The 12,141-nt window shown below is 43.0% G+C and overlaps 1 protein-coding gene across 3 annotated transcripts in view; it reads right to left on the reverse strand.

Annotated features, from left to right (window-relative positions):
* afap1l2.L (actin filament associated protein 1 like 2 L homeolog) overlaps positions 1-12,141 on the reverse strand; it is a 53,859-nt gene that overhangs the window by 21,809 nt on the left and 19,909 nt on the right. For all 3 annotated transcript variants that reach the window (XM_041568368.1, NM_001086483.1, XM_041568369.1), the window contains 4 exon segments: positions 8,041-8,172; positions 7,859-7,936; positions 7,509-7,615; positions 15-99 (listed from right to left, as the gene is read on the reverse strand). In XM_041568368.1, coding sequence (XP_041424302.1) covers positions 15-99; positions 7,509-7,615; positions 7,859-7,936; positions 8,041-8,172 — 402 coding nt within the window.

Genomic DNA, 12,141 nt, shown 5'->3' on the forward strand with positions numbered 1-12,141 from the left:
TACAACTTTGTTACCATTAAAGGAGGCGTTGTATGGCTCTGCCTCCTCGTAGTAACCCTCTGGGGAGTCACATTTAGAGACTGGTAACTTTTCTGTAATCTGTAAATGGAACAAATGTAGAACATTAGTCTCTGAGTGACAAAAACAGCACATTCAGAAGGTATAGTAGGGAGAGATGGTACCTATAGTAACAGTGGATAATAGTCTCTGGGAAGGGAGTGTGACTGTGGGATAGCAGGTATAGTAGGGAGAGATGGTGTCTATAGTAACAGTGGATAATAGTCTCTGGGAAGGGAGTGTGACTGTGGGATAGCAGGTATAGTAGGGAGAGATGGTGTCTATAGTAACAGTGGATAATAGTCTCTGGGAAGGGAGTGTGACTGTGGGATAACAGGTATAGTAGGGAGAGATGTGTCTATAGTAACAGTGGATAATAGTCTCTGGGAAGGGAGTGTGACTGTGGGATAGCAGGTATAGTAGGGAGAGATGGTGTCTATAGTAACAGTGGATAATAGTCTCTGGGAAGGGAGTGTGACTGTGGGATAGCAGGTATAGTAGGGAGAGATGGTGTCTATAGTAACAGTGGGATAATAGTCTCTGGGAAGGGAGTGTGACTGTGGGATAGCAGGTATAGTAGAGAGAGATGGTGCCTATAGTAACAGTGGATAATAGTCTCTGGGAAGGGAGTGTGACTGTGGGATAGCAGGTATAGTAGGGAGAGACGGTGTCTATAGTAACAGTGGATAATAGTCTCTGGGAAGGGAGTGTGACTGTGGGATAGCAGGTATAGTAGGGAGAGATGTGTCTATAGTAACAGTGGATAATAGTCTCTGGGAAGGGAGTGTGACTGTGGGATAGCAGGTATAGTAGGGAGAGATGGTGCCTATAGTAACAGTGGATAATAGTCTCTGGGAAGGGAGTGTGACTGTGGGATAGCAGGTATAGTAGGGAGAGATGGTGCCTATAGTAACAGTGGATAATAGTCTCTGGGAAGGGAGTGTGACTGTGGGATAGCAGGTATAGTAGGGAGAGATGGTGCCTATAGTAACAGTGGGATAATAGTCTCTGGGAAGGGAGTGTGACTGTGGGATAGCAGGTATAGTAGGGAGAGATGGTGCCTATAGTAACAGTGGATAATAGTCTCTGGGAAGGGAATGTGACTGTGGATAGCAGGTATAGTAGGGAGAGATGGTGCCTATAGTAACAGTGGATAATAGTCTCTGGGAAGGGAGTGTGACTGTGGGATAGCAGGTATAGTAGGGAGAGATAATGTCTATAGTAACAGTGGATAATAGTCTCTGGGAAGGGAGTGTGACTGTGGGATAGCAGGTATAGTAGGGAGAGATGGTGCCTATAGTAACAGTGGATAATAGTCTCTGGGAATAGTCTCTGGGATAGCAGGTATAGTAGGGAGAGATGGTGCCTATAGTAACAGTGGGATAATAATCTCTGGGAAGGGAGTGTGACTGTGGGATAGCAGGTATAGTAGGGAGAGATGGTGCCTATAGTAACAGTGGATAATGGTCTCTGGGAAGGGAGTGTGACTGTGGGATAGCAGGTATAGTAGGGAGAGATGGTACCTATAGTAACAGTGGATAATAGTCTCTGGGAAGGGAGTGTGACTGTGGGATAGCAGGTATAGTAGGGAGAGATGGTACCTATAGTAACAGTGGATAATAGTCTCTGGGAAGGGAGTGTGACTGTGGGATAGCAGGTATAGTAGGGAGAGATAATGTCTATAGTAACAGTGGATAATAGTCTCTGGGAAGGGAGTGCGACTGTGAGATAGCAGGTATAGTAGGGAGAGATGGTGCCTATAGTAACAGTGGATAATAGTCTCTGGGAATAGTCTCTGGGATAGCAGGTATAGTAGGGAGAGATGGTACCTATAGTAACAGTGGATAATAGTCTCTGGGAAGGGAGTGTGACTGTGGGATAGCAGGTATAGTAGGGAGAGATAATGTCTATAGTAACAGTGGATAATAATCTCTGGGAAGGGAGTGTGACTGTGGGATAGCAGGTATAGTAGGGAGAGATGGTGTCTATAGTAACAGTGGGATAATAGTCTCTGGGAAGGGAGTGTGACTGTGGGATAGCAGGTATAGTAGGGAGAGATGGTGTCTATAGTAACAGTGGGGATAATAGTCTCTGGGAAGGGTGTGTGACTGTGGGATAGCAGGTATAGTAGGGAGAGATGGTGTCTATAGTAACAGTGGATAATAGTCTCTGGGAAGGGAGTGTGACTGTGGGATAGCAGGTATAGTAGGGAGAGATGGTGTCTATAGTAACAGTGGGGGATAATAGTCTCTGGGAAGGGTGTGTGACTGTGGGATAGCAGGTATAGTAGGGAGAGATGGTGTCTATAGTAACAGTGGATAATAGTCTCTGGGAAGGGAGTGTGACTGTGGGATAGCAGGTATAGTAGGGAGAGATGTGTCTATAGTAACAGTGGATAATAGTCTCTGGGAAGGGAGTGTGACTGTGGGATAGCAGGCATAGTAGGGAGAGATGGTGTCTATAGTAACAGTGGATAATAGTCTCTGGGAAGGGAGTGTGACTGTGGGATAGCAGGTATAGTAGGGAGAGATGTGTCTATAGTAACAGTGGATAATAGTCTCTGGGAAGGGAGTGTGACTGTGGGATAGCAGGTATAGTAGGGAGAGATGGTGTCTATAGTAACAGTGGGATAATAGTCTCTGGGAAGGGAGTGTGACTGTGGGATAGCAGGTATAGTAGGGAGAGATGTGTCTATAGTAACAGTGGATAATAGTCTCTGGGAAGGGAGTGTGACTGTGGGATAGGGGTTATAGTAGGGAGAGAGTAGTTACTATAGAGTTGTTATTATACAGGTATCAAAGGAATTGGGGCCATATTTGTAATTTGAGGGAAATGAGAGTTTCATGTAGAAGTCAGAGTTTGGTGGGACAGTGAGTAGGGGGTGAGTAGGGGGCAGTAACATATGGGCTGATTGTTTCTCAGTACAAAGGTTCCACTGTTCCCTGAAGTGAGTGACCTGCACTTGGTTCTGATTTACTCCCCGGTGTTTCCTACATGTTTGTGGGTCAGTAGAGCAGTGAATGGGGCAGATGAATGTAAGTGACAGTCAGTAAGTGACAGTCAGTAAGTGACAGTCAGTAAGTGACAGTCAGTAAGTGACAGTAAGTGACAATAAATCAAGGCAAATGTGGGTCCAGTAACAAGAGGAGGGAAAGGAAATTCGGTGATTGAAGTCTCTCCAAGCTCTGGGATTTCCCTGCTCAGATCAGACTGTTCCTGCTGAATTCTCCCCCAGATTTAGAAGGAAGGGGGCGGGGCTGAAAGGGAAAGTTGTTTCCTGAATGTTTAAAGCTGAGGATTTGCCAAGGAGAAGCGGAAATCAGAATGTTTTATTTCACTGATAACAAGTGACACGTGACACCCCCACAATAACACCAATAATAGTTTAGTTCTCGCTTTTGTTAAACTTTAACTCTCAACAATGTCTCACAACTATAATAATAATAATTGGTCCCACCCCAATCCCTGTGCGACTCAGACTGACTGTGGGATACGCTCAGACTTTCTCAGGGCGACATCTGGTTACAATATTGTTACAGGAGCCTTTAGTGGTTGTTGTCATGCAAATCTGACCATAGCAACCAGGCTGAAGTACAGGAGGTGGAAGAGAAGAACTAGCCCTATAGAAGCCACTTGCTCCCCACTGCCAGTTCCCAGTAGCTCCCTCCCCTCTCCTCCCAGTTGCAGCCCCTGCTGGATATTAAGACGATGGTTAGTGAAATAGACAGCTGTGTCCAGTCAAAGAACAATGGAGTCTGATGAAAGGCTGAAACTGAAGCATTTACAAAAGTGATTTATTCAGCTGTTAGTGAGGGACAGTTGCCCTTTATATCGGAGCATTTGGGACAATGTTACAGAATGAAATTGGGAATATTCAGATGATGTTCCTGCTGGAAATAAAGGGGAAATAAAGGGGTTGATTATATTTATGAGGCCAAGCAGATCAGTGTGGGAAGAGGATCCAGTTCCAATGTGGGGGGGTGAGTTCTTATTATCTGTGGATGGATCTGACCCCGTTACTCACTCCGGCCCATTATTACTTTCTTTTCCCATCGTGACTCAGACGCCCAACAATGTTCAATAGAAAATAGAGGGGTGGGGGGGGGGCGACATTTAGAATTAAATCCCAGGATAAAGCGGCTCAGTGATGGAGTCAATGGAACCTCCCATGTTCTCTAATGAAACGCAGAACTGGGGTAAATCCGACCCAAGGGAACGATGGATTTTATCGGATTTCCACATATTTGTATAATGGGCCCATCGCCAAAGTACTAAAGAAATCAGGGGCTTTCCCATTGCAAAAGGGTGTGGGGGGCTTTCAGGCAGCCCCCATGTCCTCTAGGAAATATTAAAGTTTAAAGCAACACAGGATTGTTGTGAAGTTGATACAGTCAAGTGAGTAACGGGATATACACTCCGCCAATAAGGAAGCAGTGGGGCGGGACAAGGAATAGGAATGGGGCGGGACAAGGAATAGAAATGGGGCGGGACAAGGAATAGGAAAGGGGCGGAGCAAGGAATAGGAATGGGGCGGGACAAGGAATAGAAATGGGGCGGGACCAGGAATAGGAATGGGGCGGGACAAGGAAGTCATGGGACATGGGTGTGGGTGAGAGTGAAGTTGATTTAAGGTGCAGGGGTGACTGTGAGTGGATTTTAGGTGAGAGGCAGCAGTTAATAAATGAAGTCTTAGGGTGGGGACCCCATTATTTGCCCACCCAGCCAGTGGTTGCTATGTAAGTGCTGATGGACATTCTAGAATCTAGACTCACGTGATAATAATAAGTTTGTATAAATAAATGGACTTGCCCTTTAACCCCATTGGTCTGGTAGTGGGGATCCCACAGGGGAGATTATATAAATGAGGGGCCTAAATCCTCTCCTTGACATGAGCGGGGGGGGGGCAACTACTAATAAACCATTGAGCCCCTTTATCCATCAGCCCCTAGCAACCGACTCCTTCCAAATTCCCCTAGCAACCATGTATTGATCTGAATAAGAGACTGGAATATGAATAGGAGAGGCCTGAATGGAAAGATGAGGAATAAAAAGTAGTAATAGAGGGTTGAGAGTTGTAGTTATACAACAGCCGAAGAGCCTCAGGTTCCCACATCCCTCGTTTATATAATGATGCCCCCCCCAGATTGGTCCCCAGTTTTCCCACATTCCCAGGGGCCCTTGTTCTCTAATTGTAACCCTGACAGTCAGACACATTATATAGAGTTAAAAGGTTGAACTTGATGGACGTGTGTCTTTTTTCAATCAAACTTACTGTGTTACTGTGTTACTGTATTACTGTATTACTGTGTTACTGTATTACTATATTACTATGTTACTGTGTTACTGTGTTACTGTGTTACTGTGTTACTGTGTTACTGTGTTACTATATTACTGTGTTACTGTGTTACTATATTACTGTGTTACTGTGTTACTATATTACTGTGTTACTGTGTTACTATATTACTATGTTACTGTATTACTATGTTACTGTGTTACTGTATTACTATATTACTATGTTACTGTGTTACTGTGTTACTATATTACTATATTACTATATTACTATGTTACTGTGTTACAATAACAATACATTTTTAGCCTTACAGAGTATTTGGGGTTTTTTTTGATGGGGTCAGTGACCCCCATTTGAAAGCTGGAAAGTGTCAAAAGAAGAAGGCAAATAACTAAAAACTATAAAAAATATAAATAAATAATGAAGACCAATTGAAAAGTTGCTTATTCTAAAACATAGTAAAAGTTTAATCAAAGGTGAACCACTCCTTTAATATAAAATATTCACTAAAATCCCACCATGTGTTTTACCCCCGGCGGAGAATCCTTGGCCCTTTTGGGGCCCCTCTCTTCCCTCTGAGACCAGCGACTGTGTCCGACTCTCACCCCGGGCCCCTAATTTCACTGCAATTAAACCTGTTAGAGGGTGGGGCAAACTTTGGGCAGGTTAGTAAATTTGGGCAGAAACGATGCCCGGTGTTTTATGATTATTTAGACTCCATCCCACAGGCCTTTGGCTCTTGCTGAACTACAATTCCCAGCATGCTCAGCAGGTCGGGGAGTTCTAACCAGTGTGTGTTACTGGCAGTGAGGAGGGATCCCACGTGCAGCAATTAGTTAACGGCCACAGGAAACGCTGCCCCCCCCACATTCCTTTATTAGTTCCAATGAGAAATAAAATCTGCTTTTCCCACGCTCACTGGCCCCTCTGCCTCCTCCTCTGCCCCCGACCCCCTTCTCCCAAACTGCAGCCAGAGAGGGGGCGTGGCCTAGAGCTCAGTCACATGTGTTACCCCCAAACTTACTTTTAGTTCATTGTTTCCCATTTCCCATTTTGGGACAAAAACTAAAATATTTCGCCCTGTTTGAGCCTTAAAGGTACAGTATCACCTGTTTATAGAAAATGCTTCATTCAGTCTTAATTCCATTGCCTGTATCTCTGAGCCACAGAAATGACCAGATGGTGGCGCTGTTCTACTGCTCCCTATGAGAAACACTGGCCATCGACTGAAAGTGCTCAGATATAGAACTGAATCATCTATAAACCTCCATGTTATTAATAATAATAATAATAATAATAATAAACCTGGATCTTTCCAACTCTCCACAAATCCTCACGTGAATCTCCTGCAATATTTCTATGATGCTTTAAAGAGCATTTACATTTATTTAGAACATTTATATTAATTATAGAACATTTATATTAATTTAGAACATTTATATTAATTATAGAACATTTATATTAATATTCCCCACCCTCACTTTCCTTTCTGTCATTTCATTAAGGTTTAGCCCCCCCCCCGCCCCATCAGAGTTTCCGATTTATTAAATAAATGCCCCATAATGAGAGCAAAACAATAAAATTAAAGGGCAAACTAAAAGATATACTTGTAATTGCCTGGCTCCTGAGTTTGAAGAAATGGCCTGTGATTTATTGTCCTTCTCTGTCGGCCTGAGATTTACCAACAGGATCTTTTATTTCAGCAAAATATCTGGGGGGGGGGCATTCCTTCCTCCTCCGACTCCTACAGCCTTGCAGTTTGGCTCATTGAGTGTATTTGAGGCCGGGGGGGGGGGGGGAGAACATAAACAGCCGGGGAACAGCAGACATGTCCAACCTGTGACCTCCAGCTGAGATCCTACAATCTGACAGTTTGTCACTCAAACTACTGCCTTGTTGCTAGAGAAAGTGGGGCCCTAGCAACCAGACCAGTTTAAATGCCAAAACTGCAAACAAAAGATATTTAACTCAAATGCAAATTGTATGAGAGTCAAATAGAAAGTTACATCCGGATGAATTAGGGGAGTCCAACCTTTTTGCCCTTCTGCTGATGTTTAAATCCAACTCCCCCAGTCTTTATGTCTAGAGGGATGCTGGGAGTTGTAGTCCAACAGCAGCTGAAGGTCGGACGTGGAACAGTGAAGATAAGGTTGAGACTTACTATTTTGGGTGGTGGCAGGTCTGGGAGGCTTTTCTGTGGGGGTGCTAAATGCTGTCCGGCCGTCCCATTGGTCAGCGTCTCCTTGGCTGGGGGGTCCAACACTTGGGCTGAAATGAACGAGAAATTAGTGGAGTTGTAATTTGTCTTTATTTCAGCCACTGGTCTATGGAGTGAAGCAAAGGTAAAGGCTTGGGATTTCCCCATTGTGACCCCGTCAGTATAAAATATATCCAGAAGGAGCATTTGGGTCGTACATTGGGGTGGGATTAAGATGAAAGTAAAGATAATAGTAATTACAGGGGGTATAGAGACAATGTGGGGAGCAGCACCCCAGAAATAAACACATTTACCTTTCCCCTGTTTCCCCTGAGCCTCCTTCTTGTCTGTCTCCAGCACTTTGTTCATATAGATGTATTCCTCGTCACAGCCTGGGAATAGAAATGTCACCCTGGTGGAACTAATCACAAGCTGCAATTGCCCCAATTATACACAAAGGGGTAAATCAATGAAAGTACTGGGGGGCCGCACTTACTGCTGTTACTCTTTATAAAGAGCTGGAGGATCTCAGACACAATCGATTTCTTCAGGACGGCGGCGCTGCTGAGATTTTCCTTATCCAGAATGAACAAGAATTCCTCCAGCTCCGACAGCAGCCGCTCCAGTCCTGCAATGGGAATGAGACCAGGAACGTTACACCAACTCCATCCACAAATCTACTCTGCTTGTAGTTACACCGATTTACTATTCTGTCCAACAACAGAGACGTGTTGTATCCACCTTAATGCCTCGTGTTTACAATGTAACACATAACAGCTCACTCATTCTATACTCATTCTATACTTATTCCATACTCAATCTGTAATCATGTCATACTCATTCCATACTCAGTTTATACTCATACCATATTTATTCCATACTCATTCCATACATATTCTGTACTCTTTCCATGATCATTCTATACCCATTCTATACTAATTTCATACTCATTCTGTACTCATTCCATAGTAATACCATGCTTATTCTGTACTCATTCTGCACTTATTCCATACTCATTACATACTAATCCCATACTCATTCCGTACTTATTCTGTACTCATTCCATACTCATTCTATACTCATCCAAACTAATTCCATACTAATTCTGAACTCATTCCATACTTATTCTGTACATATTCTATACTCATTCAGTTCTCATTCCATAGTAATACCATTCTCATTCTTTACTCATTCCTTACTAATTCCATAATCAATCTGTACTAATTCCATACTCATTCTGTACTTATTTTGTACTCATTCCATAGTCATTCTATTCTCATCCATACTAATTCCTTACTCATTCTGTACTCATTTCATAGTAATACCATACTCATTCTGTACTCATTCCATAGTAATACCATACTTATTCTGTACTTATTTTGTACTCATTCCATAGTCATTCTATTCTCATCCATACTAATTCCTTACTCATTCTGTACCCATTCCATAGTAATACCATACTCATTCTGTACTCATTCTGAACTAATTCCATACTCATTCTGCACTCATTCAGTACTCATTCTATACTCATCCATACTAATTCCATACTCATTCTGTACTCATTCCATACATATACCATACTCATTCCAGACCAACAAACCAGACCCCATTTAGGTTTGGAATCAGCCCACAGAATTGTTTACCAGGGTGGAATATTTTTGGATAGCAATTTAAAGAATTTTATATGATTTGTAGGATTCCGCGTTTCGAGCGAATTATTCGTTAGTACAATAACAACGATGTGAGAATGGATTACATTACATATTTACACAGCAGTTTCCAGATAATCAGGTGACGTGTAGCTGAGATTAGGAAATAGCCGTTTCCTTCTGCTTTATGAGATTGATTCCTTATTGAGGCACCGCAGTTGTTATAATGAGTCTGTCCAATGAGAGAGAGAAGAAGAAGAAGAAGAAGAAGAAGAAGAAACCCCAAGTGACTCGAGCTGGGCCTGGTATATAGAGAGAGAGCTGCTGTATAAACTCACTGATGCTGCTCATGACACTTTCTAATAATAATAATCCAAGATTTTTTGGGGTTTGTAACTTGCAGCTGCCTCATTTGAATAATTCCAAATTCCGCTAGTAACCATGTACTGATGTGAATAAGAGACTGGAATATGAATAGGAGAGGCCTGAGTAGAAGGATCAGTAATATAAAGTAACAATAACAATACATTTGTAGCCTTACAGAGCATTTGCTTTTTTACATGGGGTCAGTGACCCCCATTTGAAAGCTGGAAAGAATCAGAAGAAAAAAGCAAAAGGGGCTGCTGGGAGTTAAAAAGAGCTGGAGGGGCTGTGGGTTGAACATTCCTGAATTACTTAGATTTCCTCTTAGACTGGGAGCCGACCTCCCCCCCAGGGACCCCCATATGTTACAGGGACCCCCATATGTCTAATGCTGGCCCAGTATTTGCTTTTATTTCTGTACAGTGAATACAATACCCCCCCCCCAGTAGAAATAAAGTGTCACTTCCATGTTGTGTCCTGGATTTAGAGCCTCTCGCTGACACTCGTTACGGAAGGGGTTAAGGACATTTTTCCTCTGATTCTTCCTATTACAGGAAGTTGTTGGGATTCTAAATGGAGAGAGAGAAGAAACATTCCGCACATTCCCCATTCTCCGTGTTGTCTTTCCCACAGAGAGAGTCACCTACAGACAGAGCGATGCATCTGGGCTCAGGGGGGCTGCAGGTACCCCAATATAACAAAAACTGACAGTTAGAGCCCCGGGCAGGTCTATGACAGAGAGACAGAACGAGATTCACTCACTGGCCGGTATCATTGGACCTAAAGTCCTTTTATCATTATCCTTTATTTCTATAGCGCCGACCCATTCTGCAGCGCTGTACATAAGTAATACTTAATTGCCTAGTGAGCTTACTCTCTAAAGTCAAGATACACTTCCAGTACTCCGATGTGCATTCAAGTTCTGTTGTTCAGGTGTCGCTCCTGTGCTCCTGTTGTAGCCCCGCTCTGTAAAAGCTGAAGGACTCAGGTCTTTGCCACAGTTGGGGGCATATTTATCAAGGGTCGAATTTCGAATTTTAAAAACTTCGAAATTCTAATTAAAAAAGACCAACCAAAATTAAGTCGAAGCTTTTCTTTGGTCAAATAGGTCCGTATTTGGCCACATTTGAATCGAAAGAATAGCGCATTCGATTGAATTCGATTCGAAGTTTTTCACAAAAAAAAACTTTGATTATCAAAGTCCACCAATTGATGGTTCAAGGAGGTCCCCCATAGGCTAAAACAGCAATTCGACAGGTTTTTAGATGGCGAATGGTCGAAGTCTAATTTTTAAAGAGACAGTACATGATAAATTTCGATATTTGAAAATTCAATACATTTTTTTCAAATTTGAATTGAATTTGGATTTTTCTCTAGTCGAAGTACAAAAATACCTAAAAGTTCAAATTTTGTTTCATTCGAAAATTCACCTCGACCTTTGATAAATGTGCCCCTTAGTGTTTATTTGTTGTGTTACTGTGTCTTTGGGATGACAAAGCGCCCCCCCAGTCCCATTGATTTTAAACAAACACAGGGGGGAGGGGGTCACTGCTCATATGTGGGGGCCGAACCCATAATTCCAAAGATCAATTTGTCGGATATTTCATGAGCAAAAATATTGGTGTCGCTTGTTATTGGCAGCCCCCAGTACTCTTTATAATCTTTATAATCAATGGGGCTGGAGGGGGGTTGGCCTTGTGTTTCTGACCCTTTCTGACCCTTTTATTTGTTTATTATTTCACACGACAAAGACCTGCACTGTCACATGTCCTCAGATTTTATGACTTTGCACTTATTATCTAAGATCCCTATCACATTCCATCACTCTCTGCCCCACTGAGCTTACAATCTAATATTCTTATCACATTCCCATCGGTCCCTGCCCCAGTGAGTTTACAATCTAATGTCCCTTTCACATACTCATCAATCACTTCCCCAGTGAACTTACAATCTAAGGTCCCTATCACATTCCCATCGGTCCCTGCCCCAGTGAGCTTACAATCTAATGTCCCTTTCACATACTCATCAATCATTTCCCCAGTGAGCTTACAATCTAAGGTCCCTATCACATTCCTATCAGTCCCTGCCCCTAGTGAGTTTACAATCTAAGGTCCCTATCACATTCCCATCAGTCCCTGCCCCAGTGAGCTTACAATCTAATGTCCCTATCACATTCCCATCAGTCCCTGCCCCAGTGAGCTTACAATCTAAGGTCCCTATCACATTCCTATCAGTCCCTGCCCAAGTGAGTTTACAATCTATGGTCCCTATCACATTCCCATCAGTGCCTGCCCCAGTGAGCTTACAATCTAAGGTCCCTATAATATTCCCATCAGTCCCTGTCCCAGTGAGTTTACAATCTAAGGGCCCTATCACATTCCCATCAGTCCCTGTCCCAGTAGAGGTTACAATCTAATGTCCCTTTCACATACTTATCAGTCACTGCCCCAGTGTGCTTACAATGTAAGGTTCCTATCACATTCCTATCAGTCCCTGCCCCAGTGAGCTTACAATCTAAAGTCCCTATCACATTCCTATCAGTCCCTGCCCCAGTGAGCTTACAATCTAAGGTCCCTATCACATTC

This window comes from Xenopus laevis, chromosome 7L (genome assembly GCF_017654675.1).
Source record: "Xenopus laevis strain J_2021 chromosome 7L, Xenopus_laevis_v10.1, whole genome shotgun sequence".
Taxonomy (NCBI): Eukaryota; Metazoa; Chordata; class Amphibia; order Anura; family Pipidae; genus Xenopus; species Xenopus laevis.